This window comes from Equus caballus, chromosome 6 (assembly GCF_041296265.1).
Source record: "Equus caballus isolate H_3958 breed thoroughbred chromosome 6, TB-T2T, whole genome shotgun sequence".
NCBI lineage: Eukaryota > Metazoa > Chordata > Mammalia > Perissodactyla > Equidae > Equus > Equus caballus.
Genome location: NC_091689.1, coordinates 20,086,732 through 20,113,237, shown reverse-complemented (window position 1 = coordinate 20,113,237; position 26,506 = coordinate 20,086,732). Strand labels below are relative to the sequence as shown.

At 47.8% G+C, this 26,506-nt stretch overlaps 1 protein-coding gene across 1 annotated transcript in view; it reads right to left on the bottom strand.

Moving 5' to 3' along the window:
- Window positions 1-26,506, bottom strand: part of INPP5D (inositol polyphosphate-5-phosphatase D) — a 123,203-nt gene that overhangs the window by 82,271 nt on the left and 14,426 nt on the right. The window contains exon 2 of the mRNA XM_001495662.5: window positions 23,299-23,362. Within this exon, the coding sequence (XP_001495712.2) occupies window positions 23,299-23,362 (64 nt within the window). The remainder of the gene's footprint in view (window positions 1-23,298; window positions 23,363-26,506) is intronic.

Sequence of the window (26,506 nt, the reverse complement as noted above, 5' to 3'; positions counted from 1 at the left end):
AGACTTGAGCGGCCTGTGAAGTGCTTTGAACTGCTCACATCAAAAGAGCTGCAGGCGGGAGGTCTGGGAAATTTACACCTCTGGCTGGTACTGAAATGACAGCTCTGAGAGGCATCGTCTGAGGTCTCTGTTGGTGTCACCACAGCTGGAGCGAGGGGCAGGGGATGACGATGCTCTGTCTGCCAGCACATGATCTGGGTGTTTAGATGGAGGACCCCCCCATCTGGGGAGAGGATGGGTCTTCTGTCAGTAGAGTCACAGTTGACAGCTAGAAACTATCCATCACACCCAGCATCACAGGGAGGTTGTCAGATAACTATGGAAATTGTTTCCAAGCTTTTTCCAAGAGCTCGTGTAAACAGAAGCCTGGATGACAAGGAAGGGGGGCTGGGGCAGAGGGCCCTCCCTGCCATTGAATCTTGTGGCCACACCCTTCATCCTGGCACCTTGCAACATCTTGCAGAGTGTGAAGAATTTACGTCTTTGCCCCACTGATGTTGGGCATGGCCATGCAACTTGCATCAACCAATGGATTATGGGCAAAAGCACCAGTTTCAAGCTCAGGGCTTACCGGGCTTGTGGGTTTCTGCTTGCCCCTCCTGGGTCCTGTGATCTGACATGAGAAGATATGCCCCAGGGAGCCTCTGGCCCTTCAGCACAGGCTGAGAATAAAGACATGAGGAGCAGACCTGGACCCAACCAAAAATCTGGAGTCCAGTCCAGTCCAGTCCTGCTGAGCCCAGGAGAGCCCGGCCTAGATCCCGCAAGCACAGCTGAGCCTCAGACCCAGGAGAGGAAGAGAAATGTTTGTTGTTATAAACTATGAAGATTTTTGAGCACTTGTTATGCAGCAAACAATGACAAATAGACATTTGAAGGGAAGAATGAACTTCTCCTGAGAGTCTTCCTCTTATTGAAACTTCATGACATGATTATCTCCGTTTACCCACGAGAAAGCTGAAGCTCCAAGAGATGAGGTGACTTGTCCAATGTCACACAACTTGTTTTGTCACCAGGACCCATCAAAGGGACACACCTTCAGGTTCCATGCCCTCATTCCCACCACATCAGCTCTCCAGCATCCCAGAGGCCACCACCCTTTGATCTTGTCCTCTGAGCAGCCTTCAGGACCCTCTGGGCCCACCATCTTTCTGATGAGCCTGAACCCCACTGTGGCCACCAGAGCTCCTGTCTGCACGGCACCCTGCACTCCCTGTACATCTGCAGGCCCTGAGTGTCCAAGCCACTAGCCAGGATCAGCTGCCCAGTCCACCCCCTGCGCCTGAGCAGGGCGGCCCATCAGACCAGCCACCACAGCCCCCACACATTGACCAACCTCTCGCCACACACCCCCCTCCCCACCCCCGGGCTCACTGTGGGCTTCTAGCAGGGACAAACCCAGACCCAGGCCTTGCCCGCAGTCTAGCAGAGAAGCAAGACATGGTACAGTAAACAGTTAAGTAAATAATTACAAGGTGCAGAGGGTGTGAGGAGAAGACCGTGCTCCGGGAGGGTGTTACAAGGGGACTCAGCTTGGTGGGTCAGGGAATTATTTTCCAGAGGACCAACACTTAAGCTGAGATGCCAAGGATGGATAGGAGTGGTCCAGGCAACAAGAGAGGGAAATGTCACGGCAGGAAGAGGGAGCAGCTTGTGCCAAGGATGGTGTTCATATAAATTTGTGGTTTCTAATCACAGTTATTAGGTCCTTATGGCACGCTGTTGCTGCCCTGCCCAATTCTCCCAGGATCCCTCTCCTGCTCTATGCTCCCATCCTCCTCTCTTCTAGCGCCTCTGTGCTTTGCTTCTGAAGGATTGAACCTGCAACCTTAGATGCTTCCCCTTGGGTGCTGGAGTCACCTCACTTATATGGAGATCCTGGAGAAAATGGAGAGTTCTATGTTCCCTGTGCCCATCCAAGTGGCCAGCGCACACCTGGAGTGTGTGTGCAAAAGCCCAGCTCTTTGCTTCGATGCAGGACAAGCCCCGAGGTGTAATTTACACTCCAGAGCTCCCTTAGGCTTCACCCCAAATTACACCTTTGCTTGGCTTCTCCCCTTCTCTGTCCTGCACCCCTTACTCTCTTGCAGGCTTCTCCTGGGAGCCTCTCTTTAGTGAAATACTGGTACCCACTCTCAGGGTCTGCTTCTGGAATAATTTGACCTATGACAGTCAGCTCCCCAAATCAATCCTTCGTTGGTCCATGTTGAGCCCTCTCTCAACAGGTGATGCGAGGATTTACCCTCATCCCTCAACCCAAGCCCCAAACAGCAGACGGTCTGGACCCCGACTTTATGGAGCGATTGATCAGACGTGAGGGCCTAGCTTCCTCTTCCTCTCCCTCCTCCCCCAAATGTGGCTGCTCACGAGGACCACCACCACCCTCCCTGCTCCCTGCCTCCTCTTTCCCACCCTGCCTTCTGCACGGACCATCCAAAACCCTACTCTGTAGCTGGGCCTCTGGTCCTGTGACTCCCTGAGCCAGCTCGAGGGGATATAGGATGCCCTAAATGAGGTTGGCCACACTCGGAAACTTGGTGTTTAAGTGACAAAATGCATCGCATATTTACCCCAGAGTTGAGAGTGAATGAATGAAAGTTTGACTATTTTTTCAGTATCCAAACAACCTTACTTAAGTTTCTCTTGGTCTTCCCATCTTGGAACAGGTGAAGAAACTGAGGCTCGGCAGGGCCAAATGACTTGCCCTGTAAGTGGCAGCCCCAGGACTTCAACCCCAGCCTCAGGTCCCTGGCTCTAAGCTCTGTGCTCCTGGCCTCTGAAAGGTTGCCGTCTTCCAGTTTCCCTGCCTGTGTGTTCTGGTACCTTTGGTACAAGGAAAGCCTGTTTTGAACTCCGTCTATAGGACTTTGTTTACTAATGGATCTTATATATTCAAACGCCCTCTCTCCCTCCATTCCTCCCTCCACATCTGTATTGTATAAAGAATCCTGGGAGTGTAGACGGGTGAAGCCAATCTGGAGAACAATCCCACACAATTTAGACAAATTAAATATAGGTATATTCTATGACCCAGCAATTTCACCCCTGGACGTACTCCTCAGGGCTTACAATAACCACCTATAGGATGGTCATCATAGGTTCGTTCATGCTGGCAGAGATTCGCAGGGAAACTGGGTGCCCATCATTGGGAGAGTGGACAAGGTAGAGTGTGGTCAAGGGGCACATGGGGTGTTATGCTGCAGCCAGAAGAAAAGATTTGACGTGTATGTTGCAACATGGTAGGATCTTGCAAAAGACCCTTGGGTGAAAAAAGTAGAAAACAGAATACGAGCTATGATATCACTTGAGTAAATGAAAAATGGACGCACACAACGCAACAATACACATTTTGTAAGAACGTAGTCAAATAAAAAGACACCCACTCAAATGGTTGCCTATTAAAGGGAGGGTTAGCCAAGTGCAGTATGGGGATAGAAGGGATTAAAACAGTATAAAGACATTGCTTTACAGTGAGCATGTGCTTTGGTTTTGATCACGTAGTCTGATTGTGAAAGATGAGTTCTCAGTTCTATGGTGGCCTCTCTGATTTGACCTGAATTAATTACAAAAATCTTCTGTCTCAGTTTCTTCCTGGTCAAGTGGGGAGGAAGGTGTGGGCAAGGGGAAGTAATATTTAGACAGAAAGCAGTGTGGCCCATAAGTACAAGCAGAAAATCTGAAGCCTGACACATTGAAATAGGCAGGGTGTGAGACACTAGGGAGAAGTGGGGACTGTGACACATTGGAGAAATGTCCCTTTAAAGGGATCAGCTTCCACTTAGCTCCAGTTATATCCCCATGGGGTCACATGGGACTAGAGTTGCCAGGATTTCAAAATATTCAAGAGAAGGTAAAAATCTAGATTCTTAGATGAAATCTCAAATTTTTTAATGCCTGCAACTAATTTTTAAAACACCGTGTCAGCCACCAATTCAAATCTTAGCCCCACCACCAACTAGTTGGGTGACCTCAAGTATGGTATTTCACTCTCCAAGGCTAAGCCAATTTCCTTGTCCATGAATGAAGCTTCTAAGATTTAGTCAGCCAGGTGTTTAAATGAGTTCATATGAGTCCAGGGCACGGCTCACAGTAAGAGCTGTTATCACCATGGAGAGCCTAGCTACGTGTTGAATATGCTAAGAGATCATCAACTTCTATTTTTCAGATGAGTCAATTAAGGAGTGGAAAATTAAGTAGAAGAGTTAGGTGGAAAAAATATCTTCCCCAAATGTGATGAAAAGGAACGGGTAAAATTGAATTAAAGTAACTTATAAATAAGCTTAAAGTTGAGGTTAAAAGGGCTTAAAGTAAAGCAGAACTGATTCTTGATCGTCTGACCCCTAACGAGCCACAGGAGTCTTTAATACAGACACTGACGGTTGCAGGGGCACACACATGCCCCGAGGGCACTAGCAGGTGGGAGCTGATGATACACGGGCCCCTCGTGTGCTGCTGCTGGCTCATGCCAGCTGGTGCCAATTTGTGCTGGCTCCATCTTCCCGGAACCCCAAGAGCTGGTTGTTAAATGTGGCCGCTCTGCTGGGAGCCAAGGTGAGAGGATTTACACCACGGCAATGGGCAAACACCGTACGTCAGGGCCTCGCTGTCTTCCCTGGAGAACTGGCTGTCAATGTCTGCCACTGATGAAGCCCAGCAACATTTACCACTTTGGCAGAATCATCCATGCAATTCTTAGAAGCCTGGCCTCATGTACACACTTCCATTTCCCTCTGCATGGCCCCAGTCTCTAGAAGCAACACTGGATCAGGAGAAAATACAGTCATGCATCGCTTAATGACGGGGATACATCTGGGAAATGTGCCATTAGGTGATTTCGTTGTTGTGCGAACACTGTAGAGTGTATTTACACAAACCTAGATGGTAAAGCTTACTGCACACCTAGGCTCTATGGTACTAACCTTAGGGGACCACCATCATATATGAGGTCCACAGTTGACCAAAACATCGTTGTGTGGTGCACGACTGTATCGTTGACACAAGATGGTTAATTATTCATCAAGGGGAACACGGAGGGAGATACTGTTCAGTGAGGAAAACATTTTTGCCCTAAAAATGGCAATGGCCCAGATCAAAACAGGAAGCTTCCAGCCTGTCTTGATGGGTAGGTGGGATTGTGGAAACTACGGGAAGCTGAAAAGGGACAGGAGCAAAGTGTTCTGTTGTCAAGATGTGGGGACAACTGTGAGTCTCTGGTTCCCCAGCCAGGCTCGCCCCGGACCTCTAGGGGGAAAAGGCTGAGTTTAGGCAGACAGGAGTGGACGGGCAGCCCGGGGTAAACATCGTGCCCTGCAGAGGAACCGAAAGTCACCGTTTGCAGGCTCCTGCTGCTCTGAGGAAGTGATCAAGGCACCCTCCATCATGGGACCGAAGCCCAAGGCAGAGGAGGGGCACGCAGCTATACCTGCTTCTACAAAATCCCAGCCTCATCCTGAGGAGGAGGGGAACTCGGAGTGAGAGAGCAACCTCGGGTGCTGACGAGCTGGGGCGGCGGGGGTTGGGGGGCGGTGCTGGCAGGTAGAGCAAAGAGGAGGGGGGTCAGGTGACTGAGGGCAGGCCAGGGAAGTCATGATTTTCACAATGCATAGGATGGGTTCTTCTGTAGTTTTCAGTTTAGAGAGCTCTGTGTCCATCCCAGAGAAGATTCTAGATCAGATTTCTAAAAGCGTGGGTTGTGAGATGTACCAAAGCAAGTAGCACCCCTAGGAGTTCACTGGGAACAGACCAAGTCAGGTGAACCTGTTTTTCTTATTTTATTTACAGAGTAGAGGCAAATGCATGTTTGCAAACCAAATAAATTAGATCATTTGTTGCCTCTGATGGAGATCACAGCGCAGTCGCCTACAGAGGTCAGGCAGGTGATGTAAGTGAGTGGAACAGGCTGGGAGTGAGGCAGTAGGGAGAGGTGGGGACTGTGGCACGTCAGAGAGAACTGCTTCATGGAAAGGGGGAAGCTTCCACTAGCTTCAGTTATCATGGGGTAATATAGGTCAAAGGTTATCAGATCCTCAGATTTTTCAAAAGAAGCTGAAAACTCAAAATGTTACATAAAAATCTCTGAACTTGTAAAAATGCTTTTTTAAATTTAAAATATTTTCTTCAATGCTTTTTATTTTATTTATTTATTTATTTTTGAGGAAGATTGGCCCTGAGCTAACACCTGTGCCCATCTTCCTCTATTTTTCATATGTGGGACACCACCTCAGCATGGCTTGATAAGCAGTGTTAGGTCCACGCCCGGGATATGAACCAGCAAACCCTGAACCTCCCAAGCAGAACGTGTGAACTTAACTGCTATGCCACTGTACCGGCCCCAAAAATGCTTTTAAGTGGTTGATAATTTTTAAAAACATATGTCAGGCAAATAGAACACTAAATTCAACACAGGGGCTACCAGTTTGTGGTCTTTGATATAAGAGATATAGATTTCAATGGAGCATATTGCGATATTCATCCGTGATTTTTTGTTGAGAACCACACGGAGGAACATAGCCCAGGGGGCGAAAACACTGCTGTCAGCCTGGACATGGGTTTCCGGTGCTGTGGGGTTCTCCCTCTCATTTACATCAGTGATTCAGACTAGGACCCGGGAGGTGGGCTTACCAATGTGTGGCTACCAGCAAGCGAGCAGGCATCTTAAATACGCTGGGTGACAAGTTGAAGCAGAGCTCAATGGGCTGGAGCAATGGGCTGGGGCAGAGAGAAGTCCCCATCGGGCACTGACCGCCTGGCTATACGTATCAGCTTTCCATCCACTCTGCCATTCCAGCTTGGGCACCATTTGGTTGATGCCCTCCTCTCGGCTCTCCCATCTGACTCCTTGTCTTTGATCTGCATCCTCCTCTCAGAGCAGAAATCAGAAGCAAGACAACACTGAATGCCATTGCCCCTGATCTGCGTCACCACACCACGGGTCCCAGCCAGCGCCAAACAAACCAAAGCAACTCCCCTCCCCACAAATCAAGGTATGGGAAAGAAGAGAGAAGTCTATCAACATTGGCAGGCATCAAGATCATGTCCTTAGAGAAGCCAAGAGAATACATTAAAAACATGACTAAAACGCATGAGATTATTCAGAAGGATAGGAAAGTGAAGCCTACAGAATCGTAATTTTCTTAGACATCTGCAAAACTCAATCAGAAAATGTCGTGGAGAAAACAGATTCTATTTGCCAAAGAAACTAAAACTATATCACACCCAGCAACAGGGAAGATTAAGAACTATATGGAGAAAATACAAAAGACAGCGTAAAAGATATAAAAACAAATCCGAATAAACAGACAGAGATGCCATGTTCCCAAACAGAAGGTCTCAACAGGATAAGGATGTGAGTTATCTTCTAATTAATGTATAAGTTCAATGTAATTACATAAAAATTCCAACTGGATTTTTAAGGGAACTTTATAAACTGATTATAAACTTCACCCAGAAGAGAAAAATGCATGGAAACCACAAAGAAATAAAGAGAAAAATAAATAGGAACCCTAGTCTACCTGATAGGAACACACACGATAAAGCCACAGTAATGAAAACACTATGGAACCGGGGCAAGAAAAGATTCATCAGTCAGGGGAACAGAAGAGTCTAAATTCAGATTAGGACCATGCATATGAGGGATTAGATTAGATTAGAGAATTTAGCACATAATATGATGGCCTTGTGAACCAACGGAAAAAGGACGGACTATCCAATATATGATATGGCTATCCATTGGGAGGATGGGATTATATTCCTTATTTTATGCCAAATATAAAAATAAATAAAGAGCTAAACATAAAATTATACTACGAAAGTGTAGGAAAAATGATATTTTCCCTGAATAAATAATATTGAGATGAGCGATTCACAAAACCCAGAATCTATAAATGACTACGTAATCCATAAAAGTCGCAAACTTCCATATGATGAGTGAACCATAAACAAAGTTTTTTTAAAAATGACTGGCTGGGAGAAAATATTTACACATAACTGACCCCCCAAAATTAATGTGCAAAATATATGAAGAGCTTTTTTAAATCAGAAAGATTTTTATAAAGGAAATAAAACTGAGAAAGAATAGAAATAGGCAATTCACAGGAAAAGAAATACAAATGGCCAATGCACATATGAAAATAAGCTTATCCTTTTTAATGAGGGAAATGCAAAATAAAATATTGAGATTGCATATTTCAACCACTGTGTGATAAAAATTACAGACACTGGTAATGTCCAGTATTGAGACGATTTGGGGACATGGTGGGTGCCAAATGACATTAGAGAGAGATGGCTCATTGGATGATGGCAGGGTGACTTGGCTGTGTCCACAATAAAAACATGCATTCCTTCAACCTAGTAATATTTTATCTTGAAGGAAATTTGCTCATGTGCACAGAGGCACACACAAGCCTTGCTTATTATAGCATTTGTTTTTGTAGCAATAATTTTAGAAAAGGGAAATTGTCTATATATCCATCTGTAGGAGGATGGTGAACCGTATTGCATGACAGTTAAGCACAAAGTTAAAACATAACAGTTAAAAAACTAGAGTTAACAGTACCGTGTTATATATTTGAAAGTTGCTACAAGAGTAGATTTAAAAGTTCTCATCACAAGAAAAAAATTTGTAACTATGTGTGTTGTTAACTAAACTTATTGTGGTAACCATGTCACAATATGTATCAAATCATTATGTTGTCCACCTAAAATGAATACGATATTATATATCAATTATATCTCAATTAAAAAAATAAATAAAATAGGCTCCCACCTCCCCCAAAAAAGCACAAAGATGTGTGAACTGACTTGGATAGATCTCAATGAGAAATTGCTAAGGAAAGAAAACAAATTGCAGGACAATAGGCACAGCATAATCCCACTTATTTTTACAAAGCCTGACATATTTGTAGAGGCTCATCTCTCTACGAAAATGCACAAAAAATGGCAAATGTCACACCATTGGCAGTGGCTGCCCCTGCGGAGGAGAGAGGGGTGTGGGGATGGTGAGGTCAGGCTTTCACTTTCTCCCTCTGCACTTCTGTTTTGTTTGAACACTTTTAAGAAGTATATTTATATTTCACTTGGGTTGAAAAAAAAAAAAAAAGGAAAATGAGAAAGAAAGATAACAGGACCTACCGCTTACAAGCAGACCTGCCTTCCTCCCAACAGGGGTCTTGATGCCCGGGGTCCCTCCGCCTGCAGCTGACCCGGAAGAGCTCCCGCCTGAGAAGAGCATTCCTGACCTGGGGACCTGCCTCGGAGACCCTATTCTTACTCACACAGCAGTGGCCGCCACCAGCAGGGCTGTACACAACTACAAATTAAAAAAAAAAAAAAAAAAAAAAATCCCCCCCACCACCCAGTTTTTGCCTTGAAGGGTTTAAATTCAGCACATATGCTTTTCCCAGACGGGCATCGGGAATAAAAGGTATTCTGTTTTTAAAACTAACTTTAAAATTGCTATTGTATGAGTATGGGGTTTTAATTTGGAGTGATGAGAATGTTCTGGAATTGGATAGAGACGGTGGTTGCAAAACACGGTGAATGTACTGAATGCCATGGAGTCATTCGCTTCAAAATGGTTCATTTTGTGTTACGTGAATTTCACCTCCACTAAAACCAGCAACTAACCAACCGACTCTGCCCGGCCCTCTGCAGTCTGCAGAACAGACTCCAAGCTCCCCAGCCCGGCATGCAAGCCCTTTTTCAATCAGGTCTCCACCTCCCCTTTCCCGGTCTTCTCTGCTGGGACTCCCATTTGGGACCCCAAGCTACGGCAACCTTCCCCCATACCTTCTGAGACGATCCCGTTTCCCGCAATGATAATTTTAATAAAGACAAGAAGTGAAATGTAAAAGAGAAAAAAAAATTATTGTTATAAAAGTTATATCTCTGCCACAGTTCAAAAAAATTAAGACAGCACCAAAGGGTATAAATTAGAACGCGGAAGCCTCCTTTTCTTATTGATAACCCCCAATGGCCCGAAAACCCCCATTCTCGTCCCACTGTTATGAGTTCCTTGGGTATCTTTCCCGTCACTCTGATGCATGTGCAATCCTGAGTGTATAATCTACCCTTAACAAACAACTCCCCAAATTCTCACAGTATAACAGCACACTGCAACTTCTTCTTGTTCTCTCTCTTTTTTTTTTTTTTGAGGAAGATTAGCCCTGAGCTAACTACTGCCAGTCTTCCTCTTTTTCTGCTGAGGAAGACTGGCCCTGAGCTAACATCCGTGCCCATCTTCCTCCACTTTATATGTGGGACGCCTACCACAGCATGGCTTGACAAGCGGTACCAGGTCTGCACCCAGGATCCGAACCGGTGAACTCCGGGCCGCCAAGAAGCAGAACGTGCGTACTTAACCGCTGTGCCACCGGGCCGGCCCCTTTCTTGTTCTGTTTTTAATTTTGGAGATATTTCCAACTTACTATGCACAGCTCTAATTTTTTAAACAACTGCATAGTCTTCCACTGGCCAGACCACAATTTATTTAAAGTCCCCTATTAATCACATGTAGGTTGTTTGCTGGTTCTTCTTGGTCCCCGATTTGAAGTGATGCTGTGGTGAATGTCCTTGTACATATCTTTGCCCATGTGACCTGCTGGACACAGTCCTGGAGCGGAGGGCATGCCTCGGGGGGCCCGGGCACTACGGATGTTCATGGATATTGGCAATTTGCTCACCGGAGCATTTGTCCCTATTTACACTCTATTTCCCCCACCTCTAAGCCAATCACTTGAGGATCTTGTTCGAATGCTAATTCTGAATCAGGAGGTCTGGGCCTGATTCGCTGCGTTTCTACTAAGCTCCCAGGTGATGCTGAGGCTGCTGGTCTGTGGGCCACTCTTTGAGTAGCAAGGCTCTCGGGCAGTGCTGTCCAATAGAAGTATAACGTGAGGCTTAAATGTAATTTCAACTTTCCTAGTAGCAACCTTAAAAAAAGTTTTTAAAACATCGGGTGAAGTTAATTTGATGAATATATTTTATTTAACCTAATATATCCCAAATATCAGGATTTCACTGTGCAATAAAAAGTTATTATGAGATATATTACATTCTTTTCTTCTTTGTACTAAGTCTTTGAACTCTGGTGTGTATTTTACACTTTGTACATCTCAGTCTGGACTAGCCACATTCCAAGGGCTCGATGGCCACATGTGGCCAGTGGCTGCCACATTACCCAGCTCTAGGGAACCTCTTGGTCTCTCCCGGGGAGGGGACCAGGGCAACATCTGTTTCTCGGACCCCAGGGAGTGCAGGGCTAGTAGAGTGGGAGGCAGAAGAGGGACGCTCAGGAGACGCTAGAGAGAACATATTCTTCAGCTAAGGGGAATGTTCCTGAAGCCGCCACGGGGCCGGCAGGAGGAGGGAGCCCTGGGCAGCACAAAGACTCCAAGTACGGATGCTATTATTAATGTTATTATTACTACCTGTTCCTAGGCAACATTCCCAATAACTTTATTTTTCCATTTTTTAAATTGATATATAACTGACATATAACATTATATTAGTTTCTGGAATACAATATAATGATTCGACATATGTGTCTATTTCGAAATGATCACCACAATAAATCTAGTTAACATCCATCACCACACATAGTTGAAAATTTTTTTCCCTGTGATGAAAACTTTTAAGATCCACTCTCCTAGCAACTGTCAAATATACAATACGGTATTATTAACTATAGCCACCATGCGATGCATTACATCCCCGGGACTTATTTATTTTAAACCTGGAAGCTTGTACCTTTTGACCGGCTTCACTTTTAAAGGGAATCACAGTGCACTGAAAATCGTGCATAGTTCGCTCTAGCCGACCAGGCCTGATACTATTAGTGCCGAATTTCTGCAACTCTTTTTCTCCCCAAAATATCAGAGGGCTGTCGACATTGACAAAATGCTTCAGTGAGCGCTCGATTTGCTTAACATAAAGTCACTAAGACTATTTTTAAGGTGCCAAATATATTACAGGTTCTAAAGTTAAATTTTAGAGAAACATATTTACATTGACCGTTTCCCAAGAAGCAAGGCCTATTTCAACGTCAGGGGATTTTATTTCCGTTTTGTGTTTTCGGTTTGAACTTCCTCACCCTCACTGATGACTTTCCTAAGAGAGAAAGCAGAGATGACAAATACTGATCTGCAGTAATCCTCCTTATTACCAAAAAAAGGACAGTGAGCTGAGAGAGTAATTCAGCGGGCCAAGCTGGGCTGTGTGAAGACGCAGACCTCACGCGGCACACAGATCAGAGTCTGCTTATTTCTCCATTTTCCTTGGGAATGCGTTCCTTGGTTTAGATGATTCTGCTGCTTTCTCTGTAACCATTTTCACCATGGGGTCGAAACCACGCCAGCAGGAATGTACCCTTTTAGATGCAAAACGCCAGGTGGCTGCGGGGTGCAGAGAGCTGGTTGTGGGGTAGGGAAGGGGAACACCAGAGACCATCACAGCCCTGGGGCTTCTCCGCCTGGCTCATCTGTCTCAGGTTTGAAGAGGGGGTGGGAGATGGGGGGAACGGGTGCTGTTGAGAGTCTCTAAGAGCTCCTCCACCTTCAATGGTTAACAGTTGCCTTTAAAATAGCCATTCCCTCCCCGCCTGCAACGAAGGAAGTTCAACTTGTTCACTGTTTCCATTTCCCCTTTTCTCTCTTCCCCCAAGCAAAGGGCCTGTGTTTAAGAGGCTGCCCGGATGAAACTCCTCTCCTTCAAGAATTTAACCACACATCTTTGGCAAAGCCGGGATACAAAGGGTATATATAATTGTCAAGGCTTGTGGATACTAAAGACCTGTACTAATCGTTGTCTTTCAAAAGCCTTCACAGTTCCAGGGGTCCCAAGAACTGGAGCGTTCTCAACTTCCCCATTGCCAGGAGCCGAGGAGGGATATTTTTATCCTTAATTACATATCTCCGAGACCTCTTCTTTCCAACTTGCTTCTTTCCTTTTTGTAAAACTCTCGAGGTTCTCCGGGGGAGACAGGAATGACAGCTGGCAGACAAGCTCTGTGTCCTCAGCCTGCGAGTCAGCCTGGAGAGGAGCTGCCTCCGGGAGATGAAGCCTGGGGCGGCCCCCTGATTGACTCTGCAGCTCGCCCCCAAACTCCCTGCCGCCCTCACTTCATCCCAGACCCTGTTCCTGCTGCACCCGCGGCGCCCCGACACCGCAGGGCGGCTTACGAAACAGCCGCCCTGAACAACCCCCTCTCCTAAACCTCTGTTGATGTCACTGTTAGACGAGGAATCGTAGAGTTTTAGAGCATGAAGGCATTGGGAGGTCTCTAGACCATTGTCCTCCTTTTAGAAGTAAAGAAATAGAAAAGAATTTCCTGCCTCGCTCGTTTTGCAAATTTACCCCTTCATTCAATCAGTTAGCAAATATTTGTTGAGGACCTACTACGTGCCAGGGGTTCTTCTAGGAGCTGTAGATAAAGTGGGAGCAAGACAGACAAGGTCTTAGCTCCCCTGGGTCTTACATCCTCGTGGTGGAGACGGAAGACAGAGGGAGTCAAGAAATCACGAAGATAGTTGCTGTGGGGGGCAGAACAACAACCCTTCAAAGCTGTCCACGTCCTGGTCCTGTAACCTGTGAAGATGTCCTGTTACATGGCATGCGGGAATTAAGATCGCTAATGTGCTGATCTCGATATAGGCAGATTATCCTGAATTTTTCAGGTGGTCTCAAGCTAATGCCAAGGGTCCCCTTAAGGGAAAGGGAAGGCGGAAGAGTCAGAAGCAGAGAGACGGCATGGTGAAAAGCCTTGACCAGCCATTGCTGGCTTTAGTGATAGAGAAATGGGCCACGAGCCAAGGAATGCAGGTGGCCCCTAGGAACTGGAAAAGGCAAGAAAACAGCTTTTCCCCCAGAGCCTCCAGAAAGGAACACATCCCTGCTGACACCTCGAACTGTAAGGTGATAAATTTGTGTTATTTTTAAACCACTGCATTTGTGGTAATTTGTTACAGTGGCAATAATAGCGTTGCAGATGGTGATAAGGGCTACGAGGAAAAATACAAAAGTAGATGATGGAGAATGACGATTGGGGGTAGGACGTGACTCCAGATGAGGGGAACTGGGATAATGTCAGGGCGGTCAGTTACATGGTGATCTGGGGGGACAGAGTCCTAAGCAGAGGGCAGGGCAAGTCCAAAGATCCTGGGGCAGGGAGGAGCTTGGTGTTCTCAGGAGGAGCTATCTCCTTGGTGCTTTCCCAGGGAGAGAGAGCCACGCCATTGTCTGGTTTCCCGGGAAGCCAATGGTCTCTCCCGCAGACTTCTGAGTAACCTTCAAATCTACTTGTGTGAATGTCTGATTTCCCTCTTTGAAGTCCCCGTGTCCTGTTCTTGTCACAGCGTGAGGTTCTGGGGCCTCTTCTCAGAGTGTATGTTTGCCAGAGACATTTGGATTTTGGAAAACACACTTCATCTCAAGCCTTCAGAAGCTTTTCCCTGAGGTCACAAGGGAGCATAATGACAGGGTCAGCCTCCCGGGGTTTCTTGACTCGCACAGTCAGGAGCAGCTGGAACGAAGGGACTCTGGGTACTCCCTACTCTCTTACGACCAATCTCTTTGTAAAAATGACAAACTGATCACCTACTAATTAATTCAGTGTTGGGGGGACAAATTTGGATTTTTCTATCCCGAGATTGCTCAAAATGGGGTACACCTCTGCCAAGAACAGGGGGCTTAAGGTTAACCTCGAAACGTTCCTGAGCACCAAGTGGTAAACAGAAGCACCCATCTCCAGCCGAGTCCACCAGAGCCTTTTATTCAATGAGTGGTCGCGAACCTTCTGTCCTGTACCAGGCTCTGGGGCAGACACAGAGGCAGAGGAGACCCTCACCCTTGTTCCTGAGGCTCCCACAGCTCACCGGGGGGGACAGACAGGGGCCGAGGACCACCCATCATGGCAAGGGTGCGGTAGCGGGAAGAGAGGAAGTGTGTGGGGAGCCCAGAAGAAGGAGCAGGCTCCCCCCATGACTTTTTTGAAGGATTGGCTGGGCTGTTCATTTCCTCTCATTTGAGGGGAGCTCCTTTCACTGTGGAAGTCTCCTGCAACACCCCTACTTCAAGATATATAAATTTGAGGCTCAGGTGATAATCTTGAGAGTTGCTTGTCATTGGTCTCTAAACTGAATATCCCATGAGGGCAGAGACTGTGTCCATGAGGTTGACTGTTGTACCCCCATTGCCCAATGAATATATGCTGAGTGAATGAGCAGAGGAGCCAACAGCCAGGGGGAATCTCTGAGCTGGGTCATGATGACCCTCAGGGTATGGTCAGGAGATATGGCTGTAAGACTGGCTGGACTAGGCTGAAAAGTAGGGTCATCTTGAGCCTCCCTCAGGAAGGTTAATGGCTCACATCCATACCACTCACAGCTGGTTCCACAGCTGGGGCCAACCTTCAGTTAAACATGGGGGCAGCATCAGACTCGGTCTGGCACCCACCTCCCAGTGGGGGCCCCAGGCTCTGGGTGCCTCAGTGACTAACAGCCAAGCCAAAGAGAGGCAGGGCGGCCTGGCCCTCAAGCCGCAGCATGGCAGGTCAAATGGCATCCCCAGTCTGTCACTGACTAGTTGTATGAACCAAGCAACAGTTTATCCCATCCGAGCCTTGGTCTCCTCGTATTTAAAATGGGAATAATAATAATGCCTCCCCACCTAAGATTAAACTAAAGAACTTATATCAAGTGCCTGGCTCCTAATGAGGGATCAATAAATGGGGGCAATGGTGAAATGGGATGATGAGGTAGGCCCCATGGGAGTTGTGGGACCTGCCGCTCGACCCCTTCAGCATCCTCACGGCTCTCTTTTATTGCTGCCTTGTGGGACCCCAGACACCAGCCCCCTGCCCTGACGCCCTGCCTCTGTCTTTCCCAGTTCTTCAAGACTGGGTGACACAGACTCAGTGAGCAGGCACGGGACAATCCCAGTTCTCTGGTAGGTCCCAACACAGACAGGACAGAGAGGCCCCAGCTTGGTCCCTCTTACCCCCCTTTCTGCTCCTGGGCTGTAGTCTGGGGCCAATCAGGATTCCTGGCCCCTCGTTCTTCTTCCAAGTCCCCCTGACTATCTTGTACCAATCCCAGGACTCCTGAGTCTTTTGCGTCCCCAAGTCTCAGCACTTTCTCCCTCCCCTGCGCCCAGCATCCTCCATCCTTGGCCAGTCCACAGGCCCGGGTTTCTGCCCGGGTGTTGCTTAGCTGACTGACCTTGGTGCCTCTCTCCTCCCTTACTCTTTATTGTAAAACAATCATTCACTGAGTCCTGCACACGTCAGGCACTGTGCTGCGTGCTGCACACCAGCCATCTCTTACAGTCCTGGAAACTTCCCGACGTGAGAAGTGCCGCCATTATCCCAACATTTCAGACGAGGACACAGACGCCAGAGAGAACAAGACCCAGAGGAAGCCTTCTCTGACGATGCTACTGCAGGAACTCGTAAAATATTCTGGGAAGCATCTCAGACATCCTCAGATGGATGTAAAAAGGCAATGACCCCGGAGTGAAAACCCACAAGAAGAGAACAGGAAAGATGAACAGACCATAGGACCGGTTAAAGAGGGAGATCAGCCAGATAAGGCAGGCTTGCACCAAAATGACAAACTTGATGGTGACATTAAAATCCAGGTTGGAGGGAGTTACAGCAAACCCAAGACTGAGGAACAGAACACCCTGCCCAGCAGGCAGAGGAAATTGACCAAGGCATGAAAAACAAGAGCGACAAGTCAACAGATACGGTGGATGCAGTGCAGACCCAATTTAGGAACGATAACTGCAACCAGGGCGAAACCAGTCACGATCGTAAATGAAACACGTGGCTCCTTTATATTCCTAAGGGTGGCAGCAGAATTAATTCATTCAAGAAATATTGATTGAGTGCCCACTATACGCCAGGAACAGTTCTAGGACAGACAAAAAATAAATAAATTAAGTAATAAGTATATAAAGTCAGGTAGTTACAAGTGCCACGAAGAAGGTGGAGCAGGGTGAGGGGCTAGGGGGTGACAGGTGGGGGGCAGGCAGATATTTTTATGGGGTAAACAGGGGAGGCCTCACGGGGTGAGGTGTGTTCTTAGAGGAAAGGCTCTTTTCTGTTGGGTGACTTTAAGTGGCCTCTTGCATATCAGAAGGTTAGAACCAGGACCTGACATTGAAGGGCGAAGTTGAGAGGAGCCAAACCCATTCTGCAATAAGCAAGTAATTGATAAAATATTGATTCGTTTTTGTGCATTTTCTAGTTTGAGATGGAGAAAGGGAGGTTGAAGCCCCGGATGTTTGCTATGGAGACACGTCACAGGAGATGTCTGGGAGGGCTGGGAGCCGGTCCTGGCAACGTGGTGCAGGCCACAGCTAAGAAGAGGGCAGAGTCAGGGACTACGTGTGTCAGACCGTGGTTTGTGGGCTTTGGGTGCAGTGAAACTTGACATTCAGTTGACAATGTTCATTTTCTGCTTTGCAATTCCCCTAAGATAGTCCAAACGTTTGCATGTTGAGATACTTTTACCTGCAGGCAACTAAAAACCCTAATTCAACTACTTGAACAAAAAGGAATTAATTATCTCACAAAACAGGAAGTCTGGGGGCAGGGCAGTGAACAGGCTGGTTAGTTCTGCTCAGTTAATTCAATGGCATCATCGAGGACCCAGGTTCATGTCATCTTTCTGCTCTGCCCTCTCTCTCCAGCTACCTCTCCTCTTGGTTGCAACATGGCAGCAGCAGCTCCAGCTATCACATGCTATGACAGTTTCCAAAGGTAGGAAAGAGACCATTTCATTCTTGTGTCTCTTTCTAAGACAAATAAACCTTCCCATGCCTAAACCACCAACCACAGCTGGTATTGGTCCCATGTGAGCTCTGCTTTAGGCAACGAAGAGGAAATGGGCCCAGGTCCTGGGGCAAGGTGGACCGGAAGGCTCTGGAGCACGAGAAGAAGGGACAAGATGGCCAGGGGGGCTGGGGAGAAAGTAAAGGCAGTCATTTGGAGGCAGAGATGACAAGTAGAAACCACAAGAGCTGGAATAAAAACTTAACTCAAAGAACAAACAGAAGAAAAGTCTTTGGAGACAAGACCCAAGTTTGCAAAGTGAACAGGCTGTACACATTCCAGGAACTATCGATGAAAGGGAAAATGATGAAAGTGGAAAAGAATTCCCAGCAGCTTCGAAGCAGAAAAAGAAAAAGAAAAAAACTGGTTCCCTGTGACGGAACCAGTGCCAGTTAGGCTGTGGATTCTGTATTCTGGGGCCATTTGTGATAACTTCTGAAGACAGTGGAACAACACCGCTATAGAATTCTGGGGGAAAACTCGGTCCCCAAGAATTTTATCTCCATCAAATTCCCTTTTGAGTGTCAAGGCAACTGGAAGATGTTTTGAGATAATTAGAAGCTTGGAAGACAGACCTGTCCACGCTCTACAGCAGACAGAAATAGAAAAAGTAAAATGCAGTCTTCTTGAATGTGCAGACTACAATGGCATAAGGGAAATGTCTGGCCACTGTGGACCCACCCCAGGCCTGCTGTGGACCCCCACCAGGCCCGCTGCCCTCGGTGTGGCCATGGAGTACTGCAGGGCGGCCCGGGCACGGTACGGCTTCTGTCGCCTGTGCCTTTTCTGCTCCCTCTTGTTGTGCAATGTCAGGAAGTGTGTGTTAGAGGCACATCCTTCGCCCCGCGGCTCAGACGGAATCTTTACCTCACTTGGTGACCACTCAGAACAATAACAGCTGCCACCCTCTTCCTGAGCTTAATAACAATGGCTCAACCGTTTACCCTCCCGGACACTTGTGACGGAACAGCTTTAAGAAAGTTGTTTTGTTTTCTTTCTCCAAAAGCCACACAGCCCAGGGCGACATGACAGCCACCTTCGGGGACCAGGAACTGAGTCATGAGTCTCTCACCCGAATGGCTGGAGCCACCGGGTTTTTCTTCTAAATCGGGAAAGAACACCGAAAGAGTCTGCGAGGCAGATGGTTTCAGATTCCCTCTTCACCTGCACTGCGTTAAACCCATGCGGGTTCCTGTCTTGACTTAAACAGTCAATATCCTGGATCCTGTCTCAACCAAAAGAAAAAGACAGGAAGTTCACAGCGAATGGCGACGTGACAGGGGACCAGGGGTGGTTTTTATTTTCTGCTTTCTTCTTCTTGGTAGGAAGGATGTCAGAAAAAGAGCGAGGGGCGAAAGGTTGTAGGAGTGTAGCGGAGGGCCCCATTTATTAGGACTGCAGCCTTGGGTTTGGGGCGGCCACTTATGTGCCGGCTCTGAGGGCCTCCCCTCGCTGGCGCTCAAGCTGGCCCAGCAGGATGCTGGTACTGCCTCCAACTGGTCCTTGATCTCCCGGCGGGGGCAGGGGGCAAGGTGGGGAGGGTCATTTCAAAAGGGTCACTTCCCTTTCCAAGTCAGGAAAAGAGTTGGGGCTTTATAGGAAACCCGCTCTCTTGGTGCTGGAGACTCAGGCCTAAGGGGTTGGGCCCACCCGCCTTCCTCCCGCCTCACACAGTGCTCAGAGGGCTGCCCATGTCCAAGGACCAGCAGCCCAGGCTCCAATCTAGAAGGTTCTCAGCACCTGAGGGTCAGAGCAGCTGTTGAACAACTACTTAACAATTCCACTGGCTGCTGAGACCTGCAAATCCACAGCTCAAGGAGCAGAGCTGAGGGAGACTGACGGCCACAAAATCTGGCCTCCTTCCCGCCACCCCAGGCACTGCCTAGAATCTTCTAGAACATGGTCTATCTCCCTCCGTCACCCTCTGCTGTCTCTTTGTCCTGAGCCCTCTCTTCTCAACTCATTTTCCTCCATTCTTCCTTCCTCCCTCCGCTGAGCACCAGGTAGAACCGGCCTGTGTTGGTTAGCAGACACGATGGTTTTGCTTGATGTCTGCTCCCTCTCACAGTGAATAAAGACAGTGATGGTGGCAGGTGGCGGCTCCCCCATGCCGGCCACTCACCTGGGCTGGGTATTTTATCTATAGTGTATCATTGAGTCCCAACCACAGCCCTGGGAGGCATGTGTGGGATTTCCATTTTCCAGCAGAGTTTAGTCCTCGCCCAAGGCTGCAGGGCTGGCAAAATCTGGACTTGAATCAGCTGGGCATGGAGGGGTCTGGTCTTAGCTCCCAGTACCTCACTGACTTACCACAAGGGCCAAATGCCGTTTGTGACCAACGTTATCTACAGCCTCTCTCTGTGAAAGTCTATATCGCCCTGCCTCCTCGTCCTCCTGGGGCAGTCCATCCTCCTCCAGGGGATCCAAAACCCAGCCAGGGTGGGACACACTTTCTGGGGTCCAAGAAAGAAGGTTTGGCTGGGGCGATCTGGAGACCTGCGTGTGAGCCCCAACTTCTGCAGGTCTCAGCTGCGTTCATGCTTAAAATAAAGGTGTCAAATGAAGTCACAGTTCACATCCTTCCTTCTCATTTCTGATTTTTCGTAAGTCTGAGAAAGATGGAGTGAGGGAGTAAGGTCACCAGGTATCAAGATCACCCTTCTTTCTGACCGAATAGGGCTGTCAGGGGCCACGGCGCACAGACCGACTTCACGAGGACACTCGGCGAAGAACAAAGATGGAGTGGCTGTTCGGTTTCTCAGAAAGACAGAAGCCCCAGGGAGAAGAGCTAAGGTAATTAAAATAAGAAAGCGATTGGAGCCTTTGGTGCTTTACTTGGCAACGTTTCAGGCCAGATTCTTATTTTGGGGAGCCTCATATCTGGTGGCACTGAACAGACTCAGGTGTAAGGAATGAGTTATTTAGAAACTGTGGCTAAGCTCAGAAAAGAGTATGAGGTTTTGCTTCAACATGAAAAGAGGAACTCGCCTTAAAATAAGCAGCCATCGATAATTGCCAGAGCTCCGTCAGATCTCAGACTTCGCCTAAGCTGGCGCCTGCTGTCATTTGCTCCTCAGTAGACATCTCTCGTTATTCTAGCGAGGTGTTGTATTTTTATGGGAAGGCGTAACCTCAGGAGTGGAAACTTCCCCAGGCCCGCCTGGGCCTCACGGCTCTCTGGACCCTGGCTACCTTGCGTTGGCTACCAAGGAGGTCACAGCCTCAGTGCTGGGTTTGGAGCAGACACGTCCAACAGGGCAACAGCTCTTCTACGAAACCTGCCTGCTTGTCACCCTAGTTGAGCGTGGGCCTCAGGTGACCACACTCTGCCTCCACAACTTGACCTCCATCTCCGAGTGGGCGAGCACCTGCTCCCAGACAGCCGATTCATACACAGAATGTGGCCACTGAAGAGAACGCCGTTGGTGGTGGAGCCAATTAGACTCGCTCTTGGGACTGGTAACTGAGAAGTGAGCCTGTTGGTGGGAGACAAGCAGACCCACAGAGAAGGGCTGAGCCGTGGCAGGTAGCATCCAACCCTCTGGGCCCGGGCCCTGGGCCCTGTCCTTCCGTGTCCCGTGCATCTCCATAAAGGCTGCAGGAGCACACGCTGCCACGGCAGCAAGGGTGTAAAGATGGGAGGGAAGAGATGCTAGACACAGTCTATACGTTTACAAGCTGTGGGTACAAACCCAGTACAAGAAGCCACAAAGTCATGTCTTTTCCAGCTTAAGGCCTAGTCATACTTAAAGTCTTCTTCCCTTTGAAGGAATAGAAGAAACCACAAGGGGAAAAAAGATCAAAAGCGTCGACCAACTTTCAACTTAAGAGACTTCAGACTCCTTTCAGCAAACCACCCGTCAAGGATGCCAACCCAGCTGGGAAAGTTCACACAGTCTCAGACTTGGAAAAAATGCCATGGAGGCCCACCGCCTGCCCCACGCGGGCCTCCCCTCGGGCCGCCACGTCCCTGACAGTGAGAAGCCCACAGGAGGGACAGCCATTCCCATGATAGGCAGCTGTCAAGTACTTGAAAGGACAGTCTCACACTGTGTGTGCCGACATTTGCTCCTGGTGACCATGCTGAGACATGTGGGCACCCAGATCAGCTAAAAACATTTAAGTGGATTCTCCTTAGATACGGGTGCAGATGCACAGACGGGAAGGACAAAGAAGCCAGAAGTAACACTCAGCCTGACCTCCACGGGGTGGAGCCATTCTGCTTGGGCCCAAACTTGCATCTTTCATGGAAGCCCTTCAGCAAATAGCCCCAACCTCCTGAGAAGGCAGCTTTGTGAGCACCTGGGCTGGCTCAAGCATGCCCCTGAGGGTGTCACTCTTTGTCCCCAGTGGCTCATTGAAATGAGTCTCCCCAGAGGCATTCCAATCAACACAGCTTCTCTCTCTTGACAGGTTTCCAGTGACTTGTGCCCAGGGACCTGCCTATTGTCCTCCCCTTGAGTCCAGCTCTCTTTCCGCTACTGCATCCTAATTCTGCACAAAATTCATCTTTCTCTTCAGGTTTTGGAATTAGAGATTGTTCCCCTCCTCTCTCCTTCCACTGCCACTTTCTGTTCTGCTAAACTCCACAGACCCTGTCACCGCTCCTCTATGACACGGTGTCGCAATCTTTGTCCATCCCAGCTGCGCTGCTCTGCACGTGGGTGCCCTTCACCTGTTGCTGCCTCTCACCATGGTCCCGAGAACTGAGTGTGGCTCTTCTGCCCACACTGAGAACACTGATAGTGTCACCTCCTTCGTTCTGCCCACCCCTCATGCTCTCTTAATGCAACCGGATGAAAATAGCTCCCCGGGCCTCCACGTCACTCGGTTGTCACACACTGTGGTCGCACAAAGCCCGTGGTGTTTGTCACACAAACTGTGCATAGGATGGCCTTCCCAGACTTGGACTGGTGCAGCCGATTTTTCTTTCAAGTTTAACGGCAAGTTTTACTCATATGGGACTTTAATGGCAAAATCAGATGCCATGAGCGTCGGCCTTTGACAGAAGAGGTCTCTACGAACGGAGAGATACTGCTTCGTGCCAATCTTTGGGCCGTCTTCGAGCCCCTCAGAAAAGGCGGTCTGTCCTCCTGCAATTCCCTCCTTCTCGCCTTCCTGGTCCACTTACTCCTCTGAGCGCAATGAAGAAAATAACCAACAAGCCACATCCCTCTTCCTTCATCTCTGGGCATCTCCCTTCACCATCGTTTTCCCTTCACAGCCAGGAACACAAATGATGTCTGTCATGCCCGCTCCATCATGCCACGGAGTGGGGTCACTTTGCAGGGTCACAGTTCACCCGCTAAGCCAGCCCCACCCATGGGCTTCTAGGAGAAAGACATGCTCAGCCAGGCCTTTATGTCCAGGCTGCTCAGCGCACGTGCTTTCTTCTCTTCTTCCCCTTTTTCACTTTCTCTGCCAATACAGGCTCCAGACAGGCTCAGCTTTCTAGTTTGTGGAGGTCTTACCTGAACGGTGAATTTATCCTCTTCGTTGGGCAGAATTCTGTACGTGTAAACGCAATTCCGATACCTGAAATAGACCAAGGATTTTATTAGATCCCGTGTGGGAAAATTCTTTTTTTCTGGTGACTGAAAAGACGAGACTTCCTGCCACGGCTCGAGGAAGCTTGGCGTGAAGTCTCTGCGCTTTGGAGCCGACCCCGTTCTGAGGTGGAGATCCATCTCAAACAGCCTGGCCTGAGGGGCTGCTTGTCCCTTCCCCACCCCTTCAGCACCCAAGGAGCTTCAGGAAAAGGCGGATGGGGTCTTTTGGGTGTGATTTACAGGGGCGCTTGACAGCCATGTGGCCCGATCTAAAGAATTCCGCCATCTGGAAGGGCTTCCTCAATATCTGAGCTGTCATGTTGGCCAAAAGAATAGAGCTAGAGGGGGTGTTTCAAGAAGAAGGAAGACTCCAGTGGGGCTGAACAAGGTGGTGACATGCCGAGTGGGTGTTGGGCACAGCCACAGAGAGGGGCCACACTGGCCAATGCAAAGTTTGCTCAGCTTTGGGTGGAGCATCACTCTTCTGATGAGGTCCCCCCACACCCTGTGGCTTCCTTCCCTGGAGACTTTGCCCCATAGGTTCATTTTCCCAAAAGTCAGCCACCATCCCTGCAGAGACCTGGATTTTCCCCAGTAGCTGGTTAGTGCGTCTTAGGGTTGCTTCTAACAAGGAAACGCTAGAGATCCCAGATTCTCTCCTTTTTCTAGAAACTCTACCTTCCTCCAGTTCAGGGGTCCCCGGTGTGAGGAGAAGGAGGAGCTACTTTTTTCCTTTCCTAAAATCTTTGAGAGGAAGGGGAAATTGTCAAGTCTGAGGACCTTGTGGGCACATTGGTGGGTGGTCCAGCCCGCAGAGGGCCTGGTGGCAGGAGATGGCCATGGAAGTCCACTGGCTCTGCCGCTGAGCCCAGAGGCATAGGAGTTTGGGGAATGCTATTGAAGTCTTATACTTTTAGTTAAACTGCTGGTCTGTCCTCTCAGCACCATAATCTCCTCCCATTTCCTCCACTTGGTCTTCTTCTCCTGAACCTTGAAAACTTACCCACCCACACTCCAGCTCAACAGATACTCACATTGTTTCTGCAATCAAGACAACGCTTCCTCACAAAAGTTTCACTTATCTAGGTCTTCACGTGTGCCCGGCACTTCACTAAGCATTTATATATGTCATTGCTTATTAGACAGTAGTTTAAAAATTTTAAGACCACACAGAAAGATATAAAATGAAAAATAAATATCTCTTTCCCCTGCTCCTGTGAGTTTCTCTTCTTAGATTTACTACTCCTTTTTGTAAATCATTTCAGAACTTTTTTTTTCTGGTAAGGAGAATTGGCCCTGAGCTAACATCTGTTGCCAATCTTTCTATTTTTGCTTGAGGAAGATTGTCCCTGAGCCAACAACCATGCCAATCTTCTTCTATTTTGTATGTGGGATGCTGTCACAGCATGGCTTGATGAGCCGTGTGTAGGTCTGTGGCCGGGATCCGAACCTGCGAACCCCAGGCTGCCGAAGTGGAGCACACGAACTTAACCACTGGGCTACCAGGTTGGCCTCCAGTACTTTTAAACATATGCACAAACTGATACATGCATATCTTTTAAAATGCAAATAATATCTTACGTATATACATTGCTCCGAAATTTGCTTTTTCACCAAAAAAAAATCTTAGAGGTCTTCCCAGGTGGTGTTCCACCGTGGGGTGGTACGGTCATTTATTTCACTGGATGGCAGTGATGGACAGGGAGATATCTTCAGCTTTTTGCTGTTATAAGTAATGCTTCAGGGAACATCTCTGTCCCCATATCTTGTGTATATTGGGGAATTCATGGTTTTAGTTTCCCCATCAGTAAAATGGGACAATCAAAACCAACATCTACCTGTTGTTGTGTAGATTAAGTGACAACGTAGGACAAGCATTTAGCATAGTGCTTGGGACACAGTGCACACTACACGTGCTGACATTTAATAGTGCTTGTGGATAAATCGCTAGAAGGAGAACACCTGGGTTACAAGACATGGACACTTTATATTTTGATAGAAACTAACAATTGCCTTCCAGTGAGGTTGTGTCATTTTTTTCTCCTGCTAACCGGATATGAAAGTGTCGATTTCCGCACACCCTGCCAACTGTCTGTTATCAGTCATTTTAATCTTTGCAAATCTGAGAGGTGAAAGAAAAATGATAGCTGGCTTCAATTTGCCTTTATGAGAAAGGTTGAACATGTTCTCATCTGTTTCACTATTTGCGTTTCTTTTTCCATGAATTTCTTTTCATGTCTTTGGCTCACTTTTTTGTTTTTGATCATCTTTTGTTTATTTGTAAGACTTTAATATAGTCTACAATATGTTTTGGAGTGATTAATTTTTAACAGTGTTTGTTGATTGCTTTTTTTTTAAGCAGTGTAGAAGTTTTACAATTTTATGTGGTCAATTTGACAGCCTTTTATGGCTTTTGAATCTATGAGTGTTGAGAGAAAGTTTTGGAGAATGTTTTGGGTAATGTTTTTCACTTCCACATGTCTCTTCATTTCTCAGAGGAATGTTTCTGTTTCTCTCTTCCTCTCGTCCCTTTAATTCACATCTTTCTGCTCGCTGTCCTGTTTCCAGAGCCTGGATCAACACCACAATCGGCTTCTCTCGGCCATGGCAAGGATGAGCCCCTAGCACAGCAGCACCTCACCTGCCGGAGACGGAGACGTCCCGGGAAACAAGGACCACCCCGCAACCCCAGCCTGACTCTTCCACTCTCATCACTTCCAGCCTCAACTCCTTTGCAGAGCCTGAAGGCAAATGCCAGCTCACCCTGCTGTGCTCTTATCTTTCACCGCTCCATTCTCATGACACTTCCTCCTGTTGATATGCAAACGCAGCCAGGGTGAGAATAGTCTCTTCTTTGGCTGAGGACAGCTAATTTGTGGAAGAGCTCGGGCAGGCCCAAAACATCAGCTTGTACACAAAGAGAGAACAGAGAGTCACAAGAAGAGGGACAGGGACAGCCACACAGAACAGGAAGGTCCCTTAGATAATCAAGAGCAACAAACAAGTGTTACGGCTTTTTCAAAGATATTCTAGAAACACTGGAACAAAGAAACAGCTCCATATTACTCAAACAGATCAGAATTCAAAAGCAGGTGCAATAGGAAGTAAGGATATTTTCCCTTTAGACAGT